At 57.7% G+C, this 18,094-nt stretch overlaps 6 protein-coding genes across 6 annotated transcripts; all 6 read left to right on the top strand.

The window, feature by feature from the left end:
• Positions 1–2,031, top strand: LPMP_220310 (carnitine palmitoyltransferase-like protein; the record flags this gene model as incomplete). Its single annotated transcript, XM_010700730.1, has 1 exon — positions 1–2,031. The coding sequence occupies one exon, from the start codon at positions 1–3 to the stop codon at positions 2,029–2,031; it is 2,031 nt and encodes a 676-aa protein (XP_010699032.1).
• Positions 2,032–5,077: 3,046 nt separating this feature from the next.
• LPMP_220300 (hypothetical protein) lies at positions 5,078–6,763 on the top strand (the record flags this gene model as incomplete). The annotated part of the gene is made up of 1 exon (XM_010700729.1): positions 5,078–6,763. One exon carries the CDS (start codon positions 5,078–5,080, stop codon positions 6,761–6,763), a length of 1,686 nt encoding a protein of 561 aa, XP_010699031.1.
• A 1,385-nt stretch (positions 6,764–8,148) lies between these two features.
• On the top strand, positions 8,149–9,525 carry LPMP_220290 (hypothetical protein; the record flags this gene model as incomplete). The annotated part of the gene is made up of 1 exon (XM_010700728.1): positions 8,149–9,525. One exon carries the CDS (start codon positions 8,149–8,151, stop codon positions 9,523–9,525), a length of 1,377 nt encoding a protein of 458 aa, XP_010699030.1.
• A 1,260-nt stretch (positions 9,526–10,785) lies between these two features.
• LPMP_220280 (hypothetical protein) lies at positions 10,786–13,119 on the top strand (the record flags this gene model as incomplete). The annotated part of the gene is made up of 1 exon (XM_010700727.1): positions 10,786–13,119. The coding sequence occupies one exon, from the start codon at positions 10,786–10,788 to the stop codon at positions 13,117–13,119; it is 2,334 nt and encodes a 777-aa protein (XP_010699029.1).
• A 1,352-nt stretch (positions 13,120–14,471) lies between these two features.
• LPMP_220270 (hypothetical protein) lies at positions 14,472–14,903 on the top strand (the record flags this gene model as incomplete). The annotated part of the gene is made up of 1 exon (XM_010700726.1): positions 14,472–14,903. One exon carries the CDS (start codon positions 14,472–14,474, stop codon positions 14,901–14,903), a length of 432 nt encoding a protein of 143 aa, XP_010699028.1.
• Positions 14,904–16,944: 2,041 nt separating this feature from the next.
• Positions 16,945–17,172, top strand: LPMP_220260 (hypothetical protein; the record flags this gene model as incomplete). The annotated part of the gene is made up of 1 exon (XM_010700725.1): positions 16,945–17,172. One exon carries the CDS (start codon positions 16,945–16,947, stop codon positions 17,170–17,172), a length of 228 nt encoding a protein of 75 aa, XP_010699027.1.
• Between the last annotated feature and the right edge of the window lie 922 nt (positions 17,173–18,094).

The raw sequence follows: 18,094 nt of genomic DNA, 5'->3' as shown, positions 1-18,094 counted from the left end.
ATGCGCCCATGCCTTCCGCGCTGGTGTGCGTGTGAAGGCACTCGCAGTGCCGCACACGGACCCCTGTACGCATCCGGCAACTGGGCGGCCCTCCGCACAAATGTGGGGGCCTCGTCAAGGGAAGCCACGGTGGAGGAGCTGTTGACACCGTCTCTTGTGCCCACACGTCATTATCAGCGCAGTCTTCCCAAGCTGCCGCTGCCGACCCTTCATGACACTTTGCAGCGGTACCTCTCGGCTGCAGAGCCTCTGTGCACACCAAAGCAGTTGGCCAACACGAGCGCGATTGTAGCCGCCTTCCTGAAGGGTGACGGGCTGCACATTCACGATGAGCTACGGCGCACCGACACAGCGAACCCTCACACTTCGTACATCTCTTCCGACCTCTTCGAACAGATGTTGAAAGAGCGCAGCGCGCTGCCGCTGCGGTCCCACAGCACGTGGCTTGTCCGGCCAGATCCGGAGAAGCACGACATGCTGGTACGGAGCGCCTACTGGATCTGGGCCTCGGTTCACTTCTACAAGCTGTACCTCGACAATCAACTCCGTCCCGAAGTGCGTTACGTCGTGGATGGCGGCTTCGCAAAAAGGAGCGGCTTCTGGACCACGGAGTGGTTCCAGCGCTCGGCGGCGCTGCTCCCCGACTGTGTTAGCACCCCATTCGTCTACAATGTGTCGCTGGGTGTCGTACGGCCGCTGGATATGTCGCAGTTCGACTGTCTTTTCAATTCTTCGCGGATGCCCGGTGTCCTTCAGGACGAAATAAAACCGGTCGGCTTTGCGCCCTACGTATTGGTGCAGTACCGTGGCCACCAATTTCAGATCTCAGTGGCGGATGCCGACTGCGTGCCGTTGTCCATTGATGAGCTGTACGCTCAGCTGCGTGACATTGTGCACACGAATATCGCACCAGCAAACACCGACGTGAGCGTCCTCACCGCATTGCCGCGCACAGAGTGGAATGCGGCCCGGACGATGCTGTTGCGAAATGTCGTCAATGGTAAGAGTCTGGAGGTGGTGGAAGAAAGTATGTTGGTCCTTAACCTCGACGCGGACGACGAGAGGGACGTCATGGTGGACCCAATGTCTCCTGTGGGGGTGACGGCAAAGTCGCCGTCGGTACGAGCAGGGAACCGTTGGTGGGACAAGAGCCTGTCTGTGTCTGTTAACCGCCGCGGCGACATTGCCGTCTCGGCAGAGTCGAGCTGGGGCGACGGCGTTGCAGTACGGCGGTACATCAACGACGTATACGCCCTTAGTCGTGCAGCGCACAGTCATGTGCTAAGGAAGGATGCGCCAGCTACACACAAACTGCGCCAACTCCAGTGGCACGTCCCAGCCGAACTCGTGGCCCTGGCGAAAAGAGTTGCGGAGCGGGTGAAGAAGGATCGCGAAAGCCTCGACATTGCGGCCGGTGTGCTTGACATTGACACGATACCCACTCCCACTGTCGAGGCCACAGTACAACTGGCAGCGCAGCTAGCTATGTTCCGTGTGCAGCAGCAGCCGATGAATTGCATGCAGCGGACAGACTTGCATTACTATCGCCGCGGCCGAAGCGAGCAATTCCCGCTTACCACGCCGGAGAGCACCGCTTTCTTGCTGAGCATGCGTTCCTCAGAACGACAGACACAGCAAGCAGCGTGCCACACAGCCTTGCAGCGCTACAAGGCGGAGAAGAACGCTGTCAGTCGCGGAGGCACCACACAAAGTCACCTGTTAGCGCTGCGCCTGACGGCGGAGCGATTTCTTGGCCGCGCTCCTGACTTGTATAGCGACCCTGTCTTTTCACTTGTCACTCGACCTGCACTGCACTTTGAGCTGGCCGAGGCGGAGGCGACGTACGGCTGTGGATACACGCTCCAGCCATTCAGCCGCCACCTTACCTGTAGTCGCACTGGATCCACCCTACTGTACCAAGTGACGTCTCCGCTTTCATCCTCATTATACGGTGCCACCTCAAGCACTACCTTTGCAGAAGCCTTCACGGACGCATGCCGCGAGGTTGCGGATCTGTTGGCGCTGAGCTGACCTGGGCAGCGGCATTGGGAACGCGAAAGAGAAGGGAGTGATGTAAGCACGTGCCAATCTGCGTTGTCTACCATGCAGCCTTATTCGCTCAACGGCAACGCCAACTTTCCCTTCCAGCTTCAGCTGTGTGCGTGACGGCATTGGACTGCGTAGGTCTGTACCCCCTGAGGAAGAAGTGTAGAGCGCCGTTGGGCTTCTATGGCAGTCCTCAGCACGAATCCGACCATCTCCAAGTCATCCAAACCGTCGCTTCAACTTACTTCACCAGCCCTCCCCCTTTTTTCCCCGCCCCCAATTGGCTCCTGCCCTACCGCACTGCCAGGCTCATTTTGGCAGAGGAAGAAGGAGGAGGCGAACTGATGTGGGAGAGCGAGAGGAACTCGGTGGGGCCGGTGGTGCTGTTAAACACACTCACCCACACCTCTCCCCACCTCCCAGATCTGTGGAGGCGTTGTGGACCCTGGGAAGAGGGCTTTCCTTTGTGCTACGTGTGGGCCCTCTTCTGCCGCTTCCCTGTACACACACACACGCACACGCTAGCGAGTTCCCGGTTTGCTGGTGGACCACTCTGATGCCCTGCACTCTCCAGGGTTGTCCGGTTAGCGATGTGAGCCTGTCGACCAGCGCGTCTTTGCGTGTGACCGCCGTTTGTGTGTTTATTTGTCTTCGCCCCAGGGGAACCCGTCGCCACACCAGCCCCTGTGCCCCCTCGCCTCCGCTCCATTTCCTGCCACGCCGACAGCCGAGCGCGCGTGTGTGTGTGCACATCGGTGCACCGCTTACAGGCGTATCCGCTTGATCGCAAAATATGTCGAAGGCGGCACTAGGGAGGCTAAAGCGACTGCCAGAAGCACGCCGAGAAGCCGTAACTAGAGACACTTGCGCTTGTGCCCTCCACACCTGCGCGAGACGAGCGCGGCAGGAGGCGACGGTGCCCCGTGGACCTTTCCGTTCCCCACTGGCACTGAACTTCTCTACGACTTCGCCGACGTTGTTCTCCCTGTTCGTTCACTATGCATGTCTCACGTAACTGCTCACCCATTTTTTTTCCTCCCCTCTGTTGTTCAACGAAAATAACCACGTCTTCCACCTCTTGAGACGAACCAGGGTAAAGACCCCACCCTGCACGGACCCCCCCTTCCACACCGATGCACGCAGGCACGCACGCCGCCAGAGAAGGCCTGTTTTCCTCTGTTGCAGTCAAAAAGTGCAGCGGCTCACACCCCCACCCACGAGCATGAACACTTACACGAACACAGGCTGGCATATAAAGGGACCTCTTCACTGCTCACTCGCCACCGAGCTAGGTCATTAGCACCGACGCGTACACGTACAGGTGGTCGCACACGGACTCACCATCACAAGGTGGCACTAGCCTGTCCTCTGCTTAGGTGCACCATGCTGGTGAGGTCCGACGGTATCCACACGGGAGCGGATACCCAACAGAAGACGAGTAGCGTGGCAATGCTCACAGAGACTGTCTCTCGTGCTTTACGGGACCGCTTGCGCCTCTTATTTTCACCAGTAGTGCTGCGTGTCCTATGGAGCGGCGCTGCTGTATGCCGATTTCAGCGAGCACTACCATGAAAGGCTCCCTGGCCAGACCCCCCTCTGGTGGCCCTGGCCGACACAGTCAGCGATTATGATCTCGCCGATTACCCGTTTTGTCGCAGCGAGGGGACTTCTTAGCACTGTAAGGTTGACCCTCGTGGGCCTCTTTTCTTTTCTCCCGCCTCCCTTCTCCTTAGTCAGCGTCGAAGCACAGTCCCGCTCTGATGCTGGAAGCGGCAGTTGGGTAGTGAGGCCAAAAAGTGGTGGTGCTGAAGCATGGAGCTCAGTTGCGGACGTTTTTTCTTTTTTTTTTGTGTGTGTGTGGGGAGGGGAGTTTGAATCTGTATCTGTGAATCTACTTGTGAGTGAATCGGGTAACGGTGTCATGCCATGCGACTGCGCAGCGCTGCGTGGACGTCATGTCACCATTTTCAGTTCCTCTGTGGGTTTGCGTGTGCGCACTGTCTACACCATGTCTCTCCACCTCACCTCGCCGCCAAACGCTCCCAGAAGTCTCTTGTACATTTTGTATTCTTGGCTACTCCCCTTCTTTTCAGAGCAGTACGACACTGCTCTGTTCTTCACGATGTGATGCGATCAAGTGCCTTTTGTGAAACAAGTTGAAGCCGTCAGTGGGCGATATCCTAGCGATGCAACTCGGACTCCCTGTCCTTGTGTGTGTGTTTCCCTGCCGCTATCACACGTCCCCGTCAGAGTTTCGAGTGCCGCACTTCTTGGGTGAACTGCCGCTGCGCCTTTGCGTTGGTGATCGCAGTCATGTACTTCGGTTGCGAAAGATGCATGAGGCGTGAGCGGTGGCGCATGCGAGCGCGGTTTCTCGACGGCCCCCGTGCACTCGAACCATCCGCCGTTTCGCCTCGTAGATGCGTCGGTCTCTTCACTGCGTTTTATCCGCTGTGAATCGTCTTCTCGAACTTACACACACACACACCACCACTGTCCTCCCTCCTGTATGCCTTCCTCTCTCTCTTCCTCTCTGGGTGTGGATGTCGTGTACCCGCACGTACGTCTCTCTCTCTCTCTCTTTATACGTATATGTGTGGCTGGTTCATCTCTGCAGTGCACACTTACACACAAATACACGAGGAACGAAGGCGAAGGGAAGACGTCACCTCAGCATTTGCGTCCACCCACACGATAGAGACGCTTGGCCTCACATACACACAGCGAGAGAGAGAGAGAGACACTCCCTACACGCGTACGTGTTGCTCTTTCTGTTGTTGGCGTTGAAAGGCGCATTACTGATATTACGCGCTCACACTGTCCTTTCCCCACTTCCTCTCACACGTCTCTCATCTCGTTTCTGTCTGCCATCCCCCTTGCCACTCGCCGGCCGCATACACACCAGCAGGAATAGGCTCAGTTTTTCACTGTGCTCTCGTGTTCTCAAGGGGGGAATACGCCGTTGTCTTTTTCTCTAAGAGAGCGTAGGCGAACGTGTCACGTTGGTGTGTGTCTGTGTGGTACTGCAACAATGACCCCCAAGCCGAAGACAGGGTCGAAGGCGTCCCCTACCCCGGTGGAGGCGGAGCGTGGCTGCGGCGAGGACCACGCGACGGCGCCGGTCGTGGAGGCAGCAGAGGTGGCAACAGAGAGGGCTCCCACGGCAGGTGCGGCGGAGCCAGCCGCTCCTGTGCCAGTTGTCGGTTCGACAACAGAGATGTACAGCCAGCTGCAGGGGATTCTGTCTGTGGATGGTAACCTGGTGAACCACTACCTTCCACAGGTACTACAGCTTGTACAGGCGGCGGAGTCTGCCGAAACGCCAATCCTGCTGAGGGTAAAGTTTCTGGAGTTTGTTGGACAGCACGTGACCGCTGTGCGTGACAACAATGCGCTACGCAAGATCGTGACATCCCTCGTGAAGATCGTTGGCGGAGCTGATAACACACCGCAGTTGCTTACGGCTGCTGTGCAGGCGTTCGCCGGCCTGGGTCCCGTCTCGGTGGTTGATAAGAACTGGGAGTACCTGGCTCGTGAGGGAGCGGATGTGCTCATGCAGGTGATGGTTGACCGGGACGCGTTTCCAGAAAGCGTTTGTCAGGCTGCATCCAAGTCACTGGACTCGCTGACGAGCAGCGCGTTTCGCTCTGTGCTGGCAAAGCTGTTGCACTGGCTGAGTCTCGATCGCGAGGAAGACGACGAGGTGCAGGTCCAGAAGGAGCGGCACATGGCGCTGACGCGCCTGACGCGCCTCGTCATGGCGCCCAGCTACCGCAAGCACTGGACAGAGGAGACGCAGCTTTATGCCGAGCCGCTGCTGCAGCGTGTGCTAAGCACTGTTGACGCTCGCGAGTTCGCTCAGCTGGCGCGTGTGACGGCGCACCTACCGATCAACCACGACAAGGGCAACCTCCCCCTTCTCGACTGGTACGTGAAGACTCACAGGCTGAGCGACGACCGCCACGTTGAGGCCGTTGCCATCATTGGTCGCTTTGTTGCCAGCTCTGTCGAGTACGACCTGTACCCAGCCCTGGAGGCGGCAGGCATCACGTCCCGTGATATTGACGCCTCGAGTAACAGAAGTGTTGACGTGGCGAAGGTGGTGCTGCTTGCCAGTCGCATCGCCACGGCCGAGGCGGCCGAGAAGCTGTACCCCTACGTCTACGGTCAAGTGGTGTCGATGATGTCTGACATGCGTGGCACCCTCACCGCGGCAAACCTCATCACGGTTGAGGTCTTCCTGTTCGCCGCGGTGGCTCTGGCGCGCAAGCGGTCTGCTGAGGCGCTGCAGCAGCTGAACGATACCTCCTTCAACGCGAGCGCTACCGCGGCCGCACAGGCAGCAGCTGACATGTACAAACAGGTCGTGTTCGCAGTGAAGAAGGCGGCACAGAGCAAGGAGGCGGACGCCACAGACGCGAACGCCGTGGCTAGTCTGAACAACATCAAAACGATCACCGAGGCCTTCGCTGCTAAGCGCCTCCCTCTGGGAGAGATCAAAGAAAGCTGGATGCGCGCCACGAACAGCATCCCTGTTGCGAAGCGCAACCGCGAGGATTCACATGGCACCATGCCTCCAGTTCTCGGTGTGCAGTCCCTCTCACGGGCAGCAAAGAAGTGCAGCACTAGCCAGAAGGCGCCGGACCGCAAGCGGGCGCGCGAGGACCACAAAAGTCACAATAGTGATCGCCTATCGCGACGTGGTGGCCGCCGCTAAGTGGAAGATGCAGGGCAGCTGCGGAACTTAATCGTGCTTGCTTGCGCGAGACGGCTGCCGGCCGTTGCTCTTCTCAGTACTGGAGCATGTCATGCACACAGTGGGTGCGCCATGCCTGCGAGAGGGTGCATCTGTGCCTGTGTGAAGGAGGGCGAGGGGTCTGCGTGTCTCTCTCTGTGCGCGCACACATGGGATGGGGGAGTGTGGTTTGGGTTCGAGCTGCAATTTCGTGGTAAACAGAGCAGGCCGGGAGTGAAGGTGCATCTCCGCAATGCCATGGATGTTCACAGGAGCGGGAGAGACGGTGTACGTGTGTGGATTCCTGCCCCACCCCTATTTTCGTCGTAAGGAAACAGGGAGGGAAGAGACGGTGTTGTGCCCATGCTGTGACTTGATATCTCTGAGCCGTTCTCGCGATGGGCTGCGTGTCCATTCTCTGCTTGTGGTGGTGGGAATGGTAGGGGTCCCTGTGGCCATGTCGGTGTGTGAGCGGGTGTGGTGTCCCCTGCGTGCACGAGTGTAGCGCAGAGGCAGCGGAAGTAGAAGCAGCGAAGCCGTGCCTTGCCGGGAGGAAGGCGAGAGTGTCGAAAAAGGCCCACGTGAAGCGGCTAGCGTAAAGTAGCAAAGGGAGGAGGCGGGGCATTCGTTGGTACTCGTAGGAACAGTCATTCCAAGAAAACGTCCATACCGAAATCAAGTCCAGTTGAGCGGTGGCATGCGGTTGCACAAAGGACTCAAGGAGACCGCATCTCGGTGACTTTTGACTTCCCGTAGCTTCGTCAGCGGTACTGGTAATCTGACCTTCTCGTTTTGTGTGGTTCACACTTGTCGCCAATTAGAGAAGGTCGACCGATCACTGTAGCACCTGTGCCTTCTTCTTTCCGGCGCTCCTTGGGTTGCTTCTCAAGCCCCGCACTCGAAAGGTCTCTACCCAAGTGGGCAGCCCCTAGCGGATAGGAAAGTTCGCGTTAGCCGCTGCTGCGTGCTAGAGCTGCGCGCCACCCCCTTTCCGTAGCTGAGCTACACCGTTGCGGTGTGTGGGTCAGAACGTGCCCATGCGCCTTCGAGCGAGATGCACTTTGTCACTACTTCTCTGCTATGCACCAACTGCTTGCCTGCTTATTTCTTCTCGTTGTTGTGGTTGTTGTGGGATGTTGTGCTTGGCTGTTGCCTGTATGATGTGGAGGATGCCGGCTGGTGCACAGGAAAGGCGTGGCTTCAGAATACGCACTCACCCACGTCCTGGCAGGGAGCGTCGTACGTCAGCAAGAAGAGAAGACGGGCGTACCTTCGAGTCTCGTAGTGAAGAAGTACATGCGCAGCCTTCTTCCCCTTCTCTTCCCTCTTCCCCCCCCCCTCCCTGTTGCTGGCGTTGCAGATGAATGATGGGGGACTCATCGGCTCTCACGTGTTCTGTCAAGGAAGCCAACTTCAGTGGTGTCAGCCCCCTACGCGAAGGGCACGACAAAGATAATTTTGTTTACTCGGCTGGGCCAGCTCTTCTTAGTGGCGCGTTGCAGGCAATCCTCTTCAACCCAATTGACCGCGCCCTCTATGTGCGGGTTAAGTTTCGGCGTCGCCGCTTTCTCGATAGGCAGAATTTCGAGCACCCTTTCCAAGGGATCGTGAACGCTGTCGTCTACCGCACACTCGTGGGGGCATCCTACATATTCTGGCAGGACAGCATGCGGATCGCAATTGAGCGCTCTGCTCCGGCTGTGTGTCTGCCAGAGACGTCTCCACAGCTGAATTCGATGTTGATTGGACTCTCCGCCGGCTCCATTAACGGATTCACCCTCAACGCGCTACAGGCAGTGAAGTTCCGAATGTGGAACACAAACGAGCGTGGCGTCTCCTTCCTGAGGACTGCTACCTACATGTATAGGGAAGGCGGTGTTTTTATTTTTTTCCGCGGCTGTTTTACGACGATGGTGCGGGACAGCATCTTTGGTGTCGTCTACGAGACAGCGCGGCGGGCCTCTGCATGGAAGCACTTTTTTGATCCCCAAGTAGGCGTCTTGCGCTTTCCTTTTAGCACACCGTCGCCACAGCTGCCGGCAGGAGCGATCGCGTGTGTTGCGAGCGCCTCTAGCATCCCTAGAGGAGACATTAGCGCGTCGGCACCGGCACCTCTGTTAGACCATCGGAAAGTGAATGAGGCGGTTAGCGCTCGACGCGATGCGATGGTGCCGGACTTCGCACAAAAGTGTGGCATATGCGACTTCATCTCAAACTTGGTTGCGGCAGTTCTCGCCTCTATTCTGAGTTCACCTTTCAACTATGTCCGCTCCATCGTGTACGGTACCCCAGCTGGTGCCATCCCACTCGGCTACATTTCGCTGCTCAAGTCGTTCTACACGCAGCTCTTTTACACGTACCGACACGGAAAGAGCTACACAGATCGGCACGGGGTGCCGGAGCTGGGCGAGACGGAGCACCCGTGCTCAGCACCCGCTTCCTCCAGCACTACGACTACGGCGGCAGAGCGCCTTTGGCGGCATGGCGGCAGTGTCGGGATCGGTGCTGAGGTGGAGGAGAGCGTGCAGCAAACCGCGCGCCGATCGAACTCGTTGGGGTCGCGCCTTGCCGCACAGATGCGCACATGGGTGGTGTTGCATCACCATCACCCGAAAGCAGCCTGGATGTGGGCGAACAGTCGACTCAACATTGGCTGGGGATCTCTTCGCGTCGGGGTTGGCATGGCGATGGGACAGAGCCTCTTTTATCTTGCCCAAGAGTATGCCCGCAGCGACCCACATTAAAGCCGTACCCCATTTGCCGGCGGACCCCTGCGCCCTTTGCACGGCTGTCAACACTCGCATTCGGCACGTTCCATCACCACCATTACCCTCTTCCCTACCCCCTTCATGCCCCCCTCTCCTCTTCCTTCTTTCCTTCACGGAGCCAATTGTTTTCTATACCTTTCGGCTTGGAAGAGGGGTTAGGGTGGCGCTTTAGGTCATCCTACTACGTCAAGAGGTTGGGGTTCTTGCAAGATGGCGGCGAGGGGAGGGGAGGGGGGAGCTGTGCCTTATACCCCTGTTTCTGCGTGTACCTCTTTCTAGGCGTTCCCCTCCTCTATGTGAGGAGACGTAGTATTTCACTTTGGGGAGGCATTTGAGGTGCCTGTGCGTGTCTCGTACACCCCCACACCCTCTCTCAAAATCCCTTGGTGGGTGATGATGGGCCTTACACGCACGCGTACACACCCACCCACACTGACGTACCCAGCGCTAGTTTCTTCCCCTCGCCTCTACCCTTGGTGTGTGTGTATGTGGGGAGAGGAGACGTGACGACGTGCCCTTCCCTCGTCTACGAGGTTGTACACTGGCACAGAGACGGGTGGTGTATTCTGCCCCTCCCCTCTCTCTGACCATCACCGCCCCTTATCGCTACACCATTACCTCCCCTCTCTTTCCTCCTTTCCGCCACTCGCCTACATTCCGCTCATGGGCGTGGAGGAGGTGAACCTACCCATGATTAAGCAGTTGTTCAAACTCTCTCCTTCACCCTACCCTCTATCCCACTTCCTTCCCCCCGTCTTTGATCGCTTTCACTCGGCGAGCACTGCCGGCGCCGCACTGAGTGAGTGTTTTATACTCTCTTGCTTCCTCCGGTACGCAGCTTCTGAGAGTTTGTGGGCGGCGCGTGCCGAGCGGGGAAGGACCGTCAGCGCTTTGAATGGAGATGATCACAGTCGAGGGCGAACGAGAAACAAAAGGGCAAGGCGACGCATATTGGTCTCCGCCACCCCATTCCACCTCACATACTCTGCCCCGATGCTTTCTGCAGCTGCTGGCGTACTACGTACCCGGTCGAATCAGTGCGTCACTTTCATAGCAAATGGTGCCGCCAATACCGCAACTCTCGCTGGGCCAGGAGAGTGGCGACGAAAGGAGCTAGTCAGCCTCCGTCGTTTCACTGCCGGCACGACGGGGATAGGCCAGACGCGGTATCGCCAGTTTGTGCGGCTTGGCTGCAGCGCCGCGCGCCTTCACACCTCCTCGCGTGGTGGGCCATTCATGATGTCGCGCCGCCTTTATTCTACAAAGCGAACTCTTGACTTCCCAACCGTCGACAATCAGTTTGTCTGTTATCTTCGCTCGTTACTTCGGTCGACAGGGCCGTTGCCCATCTCGAAGATGGCGAGTATGATCGGTGATGAGCACCTTGAGCGTCTTGGCAGGGAGGGCGGCGGGCTCGCTCAGTTCATACGACGGCACCCCGAGGCGTTTTGCGAGGTGCAGCTGCCCGGTTGTGTGCACGTAGCCATGGCCAGTGAGGCATGCTTGCCGTTCCGTACACCCGATCAGAAGACTCTCGGCCTCCGCGTCATTGGACTGCTAGCCATCGCACAGCACATGAGTGGCACCCATGTGGCCACCTCACTCGGCTTCGTCACGTCGACGCCGACAATAAACGACCTCTGCAAAGCGCTGCGGTGTTGGGCACTTGTCACCCCCATGCAGCTCACGAGGTTCTTGCGCCAGCACGAAGAGGTGTTTTGGTGTCATCCAATTGCACAGCACGTGCGGCTGCGGTGTGTGAAGCCCCTCTCGACGCCGCCATCGTCACCACAGCAGGTGGGGCCAGACCGCGCTTCGTCGAGTATGAAGAACAGCCGGCTTCAGCTGTGGCTCAGCACGGTGGTGCCATCGCAGTACCACGTGCCGCTATCCTACCTAATGGACTCAGTTGTCATGACCAACATGTCGGTGAGCTTATTCGATTGCGAAGCGCCATCGCTGCGGGATTTTCGAGTCGCCTTCCAGCAGTTGCCACCACAGTTCGTCGACGTGCGTGCCTTCGGCGACTCACCGATGGCCGTCTTTGTCCGGCTGCTGCGTCCAGAGCCGCTGCTGCTGCAGGTCGGAGTGCCATCGTACACGTTCGATACCCCAGCACCCGAGATCGCCGCTAGTCGCTATGACCCCACGCTATTGGGCCGGAAACTCACCGAGGCCTTGCAGCAAGGAGCAGCCGAAGATCGCCTGAAGCACCTAAGGCTGGTTAAGGGTCTCCATCTGGCGCACTTGCGCGACTTTGTGCCAGCGCACCTGGTACGCGAAATTGAGGTGTTCTACGGCCTCGTCGAGGGGGGAGATCTTCGGGTTAGCGTCCTTCTCCTCGACCGACTACGACACTTGTGGGAGGTGCAGCTGGAGTCCTCCCAAGTACGGCCATGGGCCTTCTTGCCGTCATCGGATCAGCCCTCTTCGCTGACATTAGAGACGTCACCGGTGCCGCGGGTGATGGTGCGCTTGCAGCGGATTTTAGCAGACAAAGGCGCTCAGCTTCCCACTGACCTCTACGCGGAGCTTCCCGGCGACTTGCAGGCAGCACTGCTCCGCATCTATGGAGCGTTCAAGGAGGCGGGTGAGTCGTGGAATGCAGCGGTGCCGTCTGCGCCGCTACAGTCGCCCGATCCGGCGACTGTCGTTGATGCGATTTCCTCCTTTGTTCACACCCACTCGCTCTTTTTCATCAAGCAGGGCGATGTCATCCTCACTCCTCGCCTCGCCGCCGAGGAGCAACGAAGGCCGATGAGGTCTGATGGGGCCCCCTTGGAGGGGAGGTGTCCTGAGGAGAGCCCCTACGTTGGGAAACCGCTCGGCCCCACATCGGTTTCTCGACGGTTGGCGAAACGGGAGGGAGAAATGTCCGAGGACGAACTGGCGCGGTTTCTCCACGACGCCATCCCCGCTGGGCAGCCTGTAATAGTCGACGCTCTGCGCACCACCCTGCAAAACGAGCGTTTTCGACGTGGCCTGACGTCTGAGCAGGCGCGCCGCTTTGTCCGCCGCGAGTTCTTCGAGCGGCACAAGGGGTACTTTAAGTTGCACGAGTATTTTGCCTATGACAAGCTGGTTGTTGGCCGCGCAAAGGATCCACCGCCACCGCCGCACGTGTTGCAGCCACGAATAACTAGGATTGAGCAGGTTATTAAGTTTATGGCCCTCTTGTCGTCGCAGTCGGCAACCGACGGTGCGCTGACCCGTGCACTGCCGCGTGAAGGCCGCATGTTAGTCAAGGCTGTTGGGAGTGTCACTGATATTGCTGAGCAGCTGCCAATGTGGTTCCTCGCACAGCGAGACAAGAACAACTGCTCTTCCTCCCTCATTCGCTACATTGGGCCTCTAGCGGAATGTGAGGCGCGATCGGCATGGGCGCTGAAGCCTCCCCCAGCCGGTGTACTGACGCGCAAGGTACCCAATGACCCATTTGCCGATATTGGGTCGGAGGAAGTGGATGGCAAGCCTTCTGGGTGGAATAAGGAGTGGGACGAGGACGAGCACGACAGAGGGGAGAGCCAGGAGGCAAGCGTGTCCCCAATGCCGCGAGCCTCGACGCGATAGTATAAGGCAACATTGAAAGGCACTTGATGGGCGTGGCAAGTGTGTGCCCTCCTTGGCACCGCCACGGGGGATCTCTTGGGTGCTAGCTCCGTCATTACTACCTCCTCCTTGCCTCAGCACCACATTGTACCGCCCCTCTTTTCCCTCAGCACTGCATGGAGGCACGCGTTATTTTTGCTGATGAGCAAGACGAGAAGTCAAGAGAGAAGAGAGAATCGGGCGAAAGTAAGCTAGGTGGCTGTCGTAGCGTGAGGAGGGCTTGTGGGTAGATGTTGCGGAGGTGCGTGGTAAGCATGGGAGAGTGTGTTTGCCTCGCAACGACGGCGGTGGGACTGGTGGTGATGACGAGGAAGGGAGAGGGGTGAGACAAGCTCTCTCTCTCTCTCTCTCTCTGTGGTCATCTGCGAGAGCTGGGACGCTCTCATCGTGATGCATGTCCTTTCCAGAGAGGCCCGTGCGGCGGCTTTCCCGTTTCGACCTTCCGCACAAGTACCACAGCGCACTCATCGCACCCCTTGGCTTTCCTCGCAGCGTCTCTCTAGCTTCGCTTGCAGAGGGAGCCTTATGATGGGAAGCGCGCGCTGGACAAGGAAGATCCCAACATGGGTTCTTCTTGGTGGCTCTCCAATCTCCTGCCGTGCGTCGAGGCTGGGGTGTGGGGTGCACGAGTAAAGAGCGCGGACTGCCATGTTGGCTTTTGCTTCTTTTTTTCTCGCTCGCCTTTCCTGAGGAAGACTGCGCAGTCGGGCTGGTTGATTGCAGAGAGAGAGAACGGCACACGCGTGTGTGTAAAGGTGCGTGGAGTGCAAGCAGCAGGTGTCTCTGTGTGTGTCTGACTCCCCCACCTCTCTTCCCCCACCTTCTGTCCCTTTTCTTGTGCATCTCCTTACAGCAACCGCGTGCAGCCTTTTTCTGTTTTACCTTCCCAATTGGCCTTGCCTTATTGTGGTAGTATCGCTTCACATGCGGGCGCACTATACACGTGCTCTTGCCCCCCCACCATTCGCTCGGTCTCTTCCCTTTATCCTCGCCCCTCTCTCTGGTTGCCATGACGACTACCAACGGCGCTCTCCCCTGCCCACACAGGAAAATACACGTATTCTTAACGGCAGTTGCAGCCACGCCGAACTGCGTGTGCTGCAGAGTTACCCCATTTCAGCCTGCATAGCTGCCTTTCTTCTCATACAAGCGAGCCTAAGCACACACACACACACATACAACGCATCGTCTTGTGTGCCTCTCGTCGAAGCCCACCACGACCACTACCACGACCCCCCTCCCCCTCTTCTTCACAAGCCGTTCTCTCTTCTTTGCTTTGGGGAGGAGGATTTCGGCAACGTTCTGGTTCTCACATGCGGCGTTCTGTGTATTATATGGGGCGCAGCCTCACACGGCGGCACCTGAACGCCTGCAACAGCCCGCTGGCGACCGGCTTTGTGCGGCCTAATGCGTTCTCCAGCACAATGCATGGGCTTGCGGCGTCGCCGCTGTGCGGCCTCGGCTTCATCGGTGGTGGCGGCGCTGTTATTGGCGCAAACGGCGCTCTAGTCGCATCCTCAGAGACGGCGCTGAGTCAGCTCCTGACATCCATCATTGCGCAAGGTAAGCCCGTCTCTGCGCTGGCCACTGTCGTTTGCATCCAAAATATATCAAGTTGTGTCTGTGCATGCGTAAGAGTATTACTCGGATTGACTCTAAAGATGTTCTCGCCTTTCTTGACCACGCGTGGCGATACAACAGTGACTCTGTATGCCCCTTCATTGAAGAGAGACGAACCGCAGTGACCACCTGCGCCCCTAAGCGCTAGTGAAGGGACTGTGGTGCAAGGCAGTGGGCGGATTGCACACTCGGTGTGCTGCGTGACCACACAATGCCCTGTACGCACGCCTACCCACATGCAGGCACGCCTTATATCACACTTTCGTTCATTTTGGGCTACTCCCTTTTTGCCACTGAGAAGTGAAGCGACGGCGATTCACATGTGAGTCAGAAGAAAGGGAAGCCGAAACGAAGCAAAATGCAAGAGAAAAAACACGGAGCGACGGCGAAGCTGATGATGTTGTTGCAGTTGTGTGTGGATGCTGTCGAAACACCTTTCGCATCTCTGCTCTGTGTGTCTGTCGTTGTACGGACGCCGCACTGTGTTCGTGGACTCACAATCAAGGTGCCTGAGAAGCTGTGCGTCGCTCGTCTTCTCCATCTTGCCTTGTGCTGTCTGTGGCTGTGTGGTGCGCTCCTTCTCTTGTTTTTTCGTTGCTTGTCCCCTTGTTGGCTACCGTGGTGAGTCTCTCTCTCTCTCCCCGCCGCCCTTCGAGTGTGGTACGCGTGCTCACAGTGTCCGATTCAGCCGCACAGTTACGACGACGACGACGACGATGCTGATGCAGCGAAAGGGATGAACGCAGGCGAGAAGAGACTTGGATGTTGCGCAGAACAGAACATACAGGGTAAAGGGGAGCGAGGTGAGAGAGCCAGAAGGAGCGGCTTAGTAGGTGATCAAGACGCTCCAGGGAGCCGCTTGGATCGGCTACTGATCGACAGGGCAGTGGGGAGACGGTCTGCTCATATGCACCCCGACTTTTGTGTGGGCTGTGTCAGACACCCTCTCACCTCTATTCTCAGCCTTTCCACTTGATGACAATCGCCACATGCACCCCCTCCCTTTTCCCAAACCCTCCCGCCGTCACAGGGTATGTAGGACAACAGAATTGATGCTGAGGAGTACGAGTCGCATGGCACTGCCGGCGCTATACCTTCCCCTCCCCCCCCTACCCTTTGGTGGCGGCAGCTCGTTCTTGAAGTGCATCCGTTACCGACTCCCCCCGCTCTCTGTCCGTGTGACTGCGTCTTTTGCTCTTGTTGTTGTTCGAGTTGCCGCCTCACGTGTATTCTCCTATCGAAGCGTTGTTCGTCTCCTCTTGTTTATTTCACTTCTGGTGCATCGGGTGGCATCGCCTTCTGGCACACTCAGGGCGTTGTTTAAGGGAGGAGCGGAGGCAAGCCTTCTCCACCAGCCTACTTGTTCTTCAATACGGGCAAATCAGCGTCGATTTGGTCGCTGTGCTCTTCCTTAAAAACACACCTTACTCACGTGCCCCGCACGAAGGAGACGGAGAGAGAGCGAGAAAGCAATGGACCTCTCCATTGCCTAGCGGAGGGCTTGTATCGGACTGTGCGCACTCGCGATATGCGTTCGTAAAGAGGCCAAGTAGCAGTGACGCTCTGCCGACCTGTGAAGATCTGTCAGGCTTCGAGGCCAGTGAGGACACCTGGGGAGGGTAGCACTCAGTATGAGTATGGGTGACTGAAAAGAGGAGGAGAAAAAGGGAAGCTGAGCGGTTGTAGGCGAAGGGTGAGTAGCGTCTGCTAAAACTGCCACTCACTGTCTTCAGTTTTTTTTTCACCTATTTCCTCTCTTCTCTCCCAGCTCCATCTTACCCACCTTTCTGTGCCTCTCGCTTTCTCCGGGTGTTTGTTGGTTGTCCTGTCGGTGAACAATTATGTCGGCGTTACGGTGTGTGTCGAGCGACTTTGTTTGTCTCCCGCTGTGCTGTCCTACTTCAACTCACCATCGCCGCATTGTTCTCTCCTCTTCTCCTTCATCCCCGTCTTCGTGTTTTCCACATGCCGCGAACGTACGCGCGCCCATACTTTGCGTGCGATTTCCCCCTTTTCTGTCCCGCTGTTGCGCCTGCGGCTGCTCCTTTATTGTCGGTGTGGGCCCCGTCTACATGCCCGATGTTGTTTCTTTCCGAGTCACACTGGCGTCTGCGCCGCTAGCTTGCCGTGAGCGCAAGTGCGAGAATACCAGCCGGACCAGCAGCAATGAACTTGAGTATCAAGCAAGAGTCCTTCCGTATAGAGACAATGATGAGCTCCCTGCGGAAGGAGTGTGTTAACTTGTGCTGCAGGGACCTCTACAGGGATGCAGAGCTTACCAAGGACGAGGTGCACTGTATTGATCGCTGTTCATGGCGTTACTTGCACACAAACAAGATCATCTCCAACTCACTAGACCGCAAGATTCAAGGAGGAGGCAAGAAGCTGATGTGACTGGCGCGGGCGCGGAGTGCCACCGTGACGGTTCGTTTTCGCCTCCTCCTTGTTCCCTCGCTGGGCTTTGCGTCTCATCCCCAAGGATGCACCGCGGGGCACGATGCTAGGAAGGGTGGAGATCTCGCACTCGAAGCCCGTGCCCGATTCTTGCGCGGCCGCCTCCTCCTTTCTGTCTTTACGTCTGTCTTCAACGGTGAACAGGGAACGCACGGGGTCTAAGAAGGGAAGGCAGCGGGGTGTGTGGCGCCGTTGTCCAGCCTTGCTCTTGGGTCTCACCTTCTCCTACTGGTGTCCCCACTGCCTCTCCCGCTTCCTCCTTCGCTTTTTTTTTTAGCGCTCGTCTTGTCGGTGCCTGCGTGTGCGTGTCCCTCCCTCTCTCTCTCTGTTATTGGTGCTGCATCGTCTCCACTGGCGTACGAGTGCGTGCGTGGTCGCGGCTGGGTAACCGCCTTTTTGGTCTCTCTTCTCTACCCCATTTTTGCCACTGAGGCTGTACCCCTTTACAAGCTCACCCGAGACGTCTTCTTCCCTTCCGTCTTCTCCCCTCTTCCCTTCCCACCGACCCCCCACAGGCGCCCCGCTTACTGTCATCCCTCGTCTTCTCCCCTTTGCTTCTGCTCTCCCCCCTTCACTCTACCCTTCTCCTTGGCAGAGGGCGATTGAGAGGGAGGTGGGCGAGAGGGGCAACGTTGTAACATGGAGAGAGGGAGGCGCAGTGGTGGCGTGGCTTCGATGGAGGTGAATGGCGTCATCACTCACGTACTGCATAACTAAAACGAAGAACAGCACGCAGAGCCCGAGAAAGGTGATAGGCGCTTCACTTACTGGAGGCATGGTCAACCTCCTCCACAGTTTACCCACCCCGCGCTTCCTTCATCCAAACACTCCCTTGTGCGGTGTGTTCACGCATGGGGTATTG

Source organism: Leishmania panamensis (genome assembly GCF_000755165.1).
Source record: "Leishmania panamensis strain MHOM/PA/94/PSC-1 chromosome 22 sequence".
NCBI classification, from domain to species: Eukaryota; Euglenozoa; class Kinetoplastea; order Trypanosomatida; family Trypanosomatidae; genus Leishmania; species Leishmania panamensis.
This window is presented reverse-complemented; position numbering and strand designations above follow the sequence as displayed.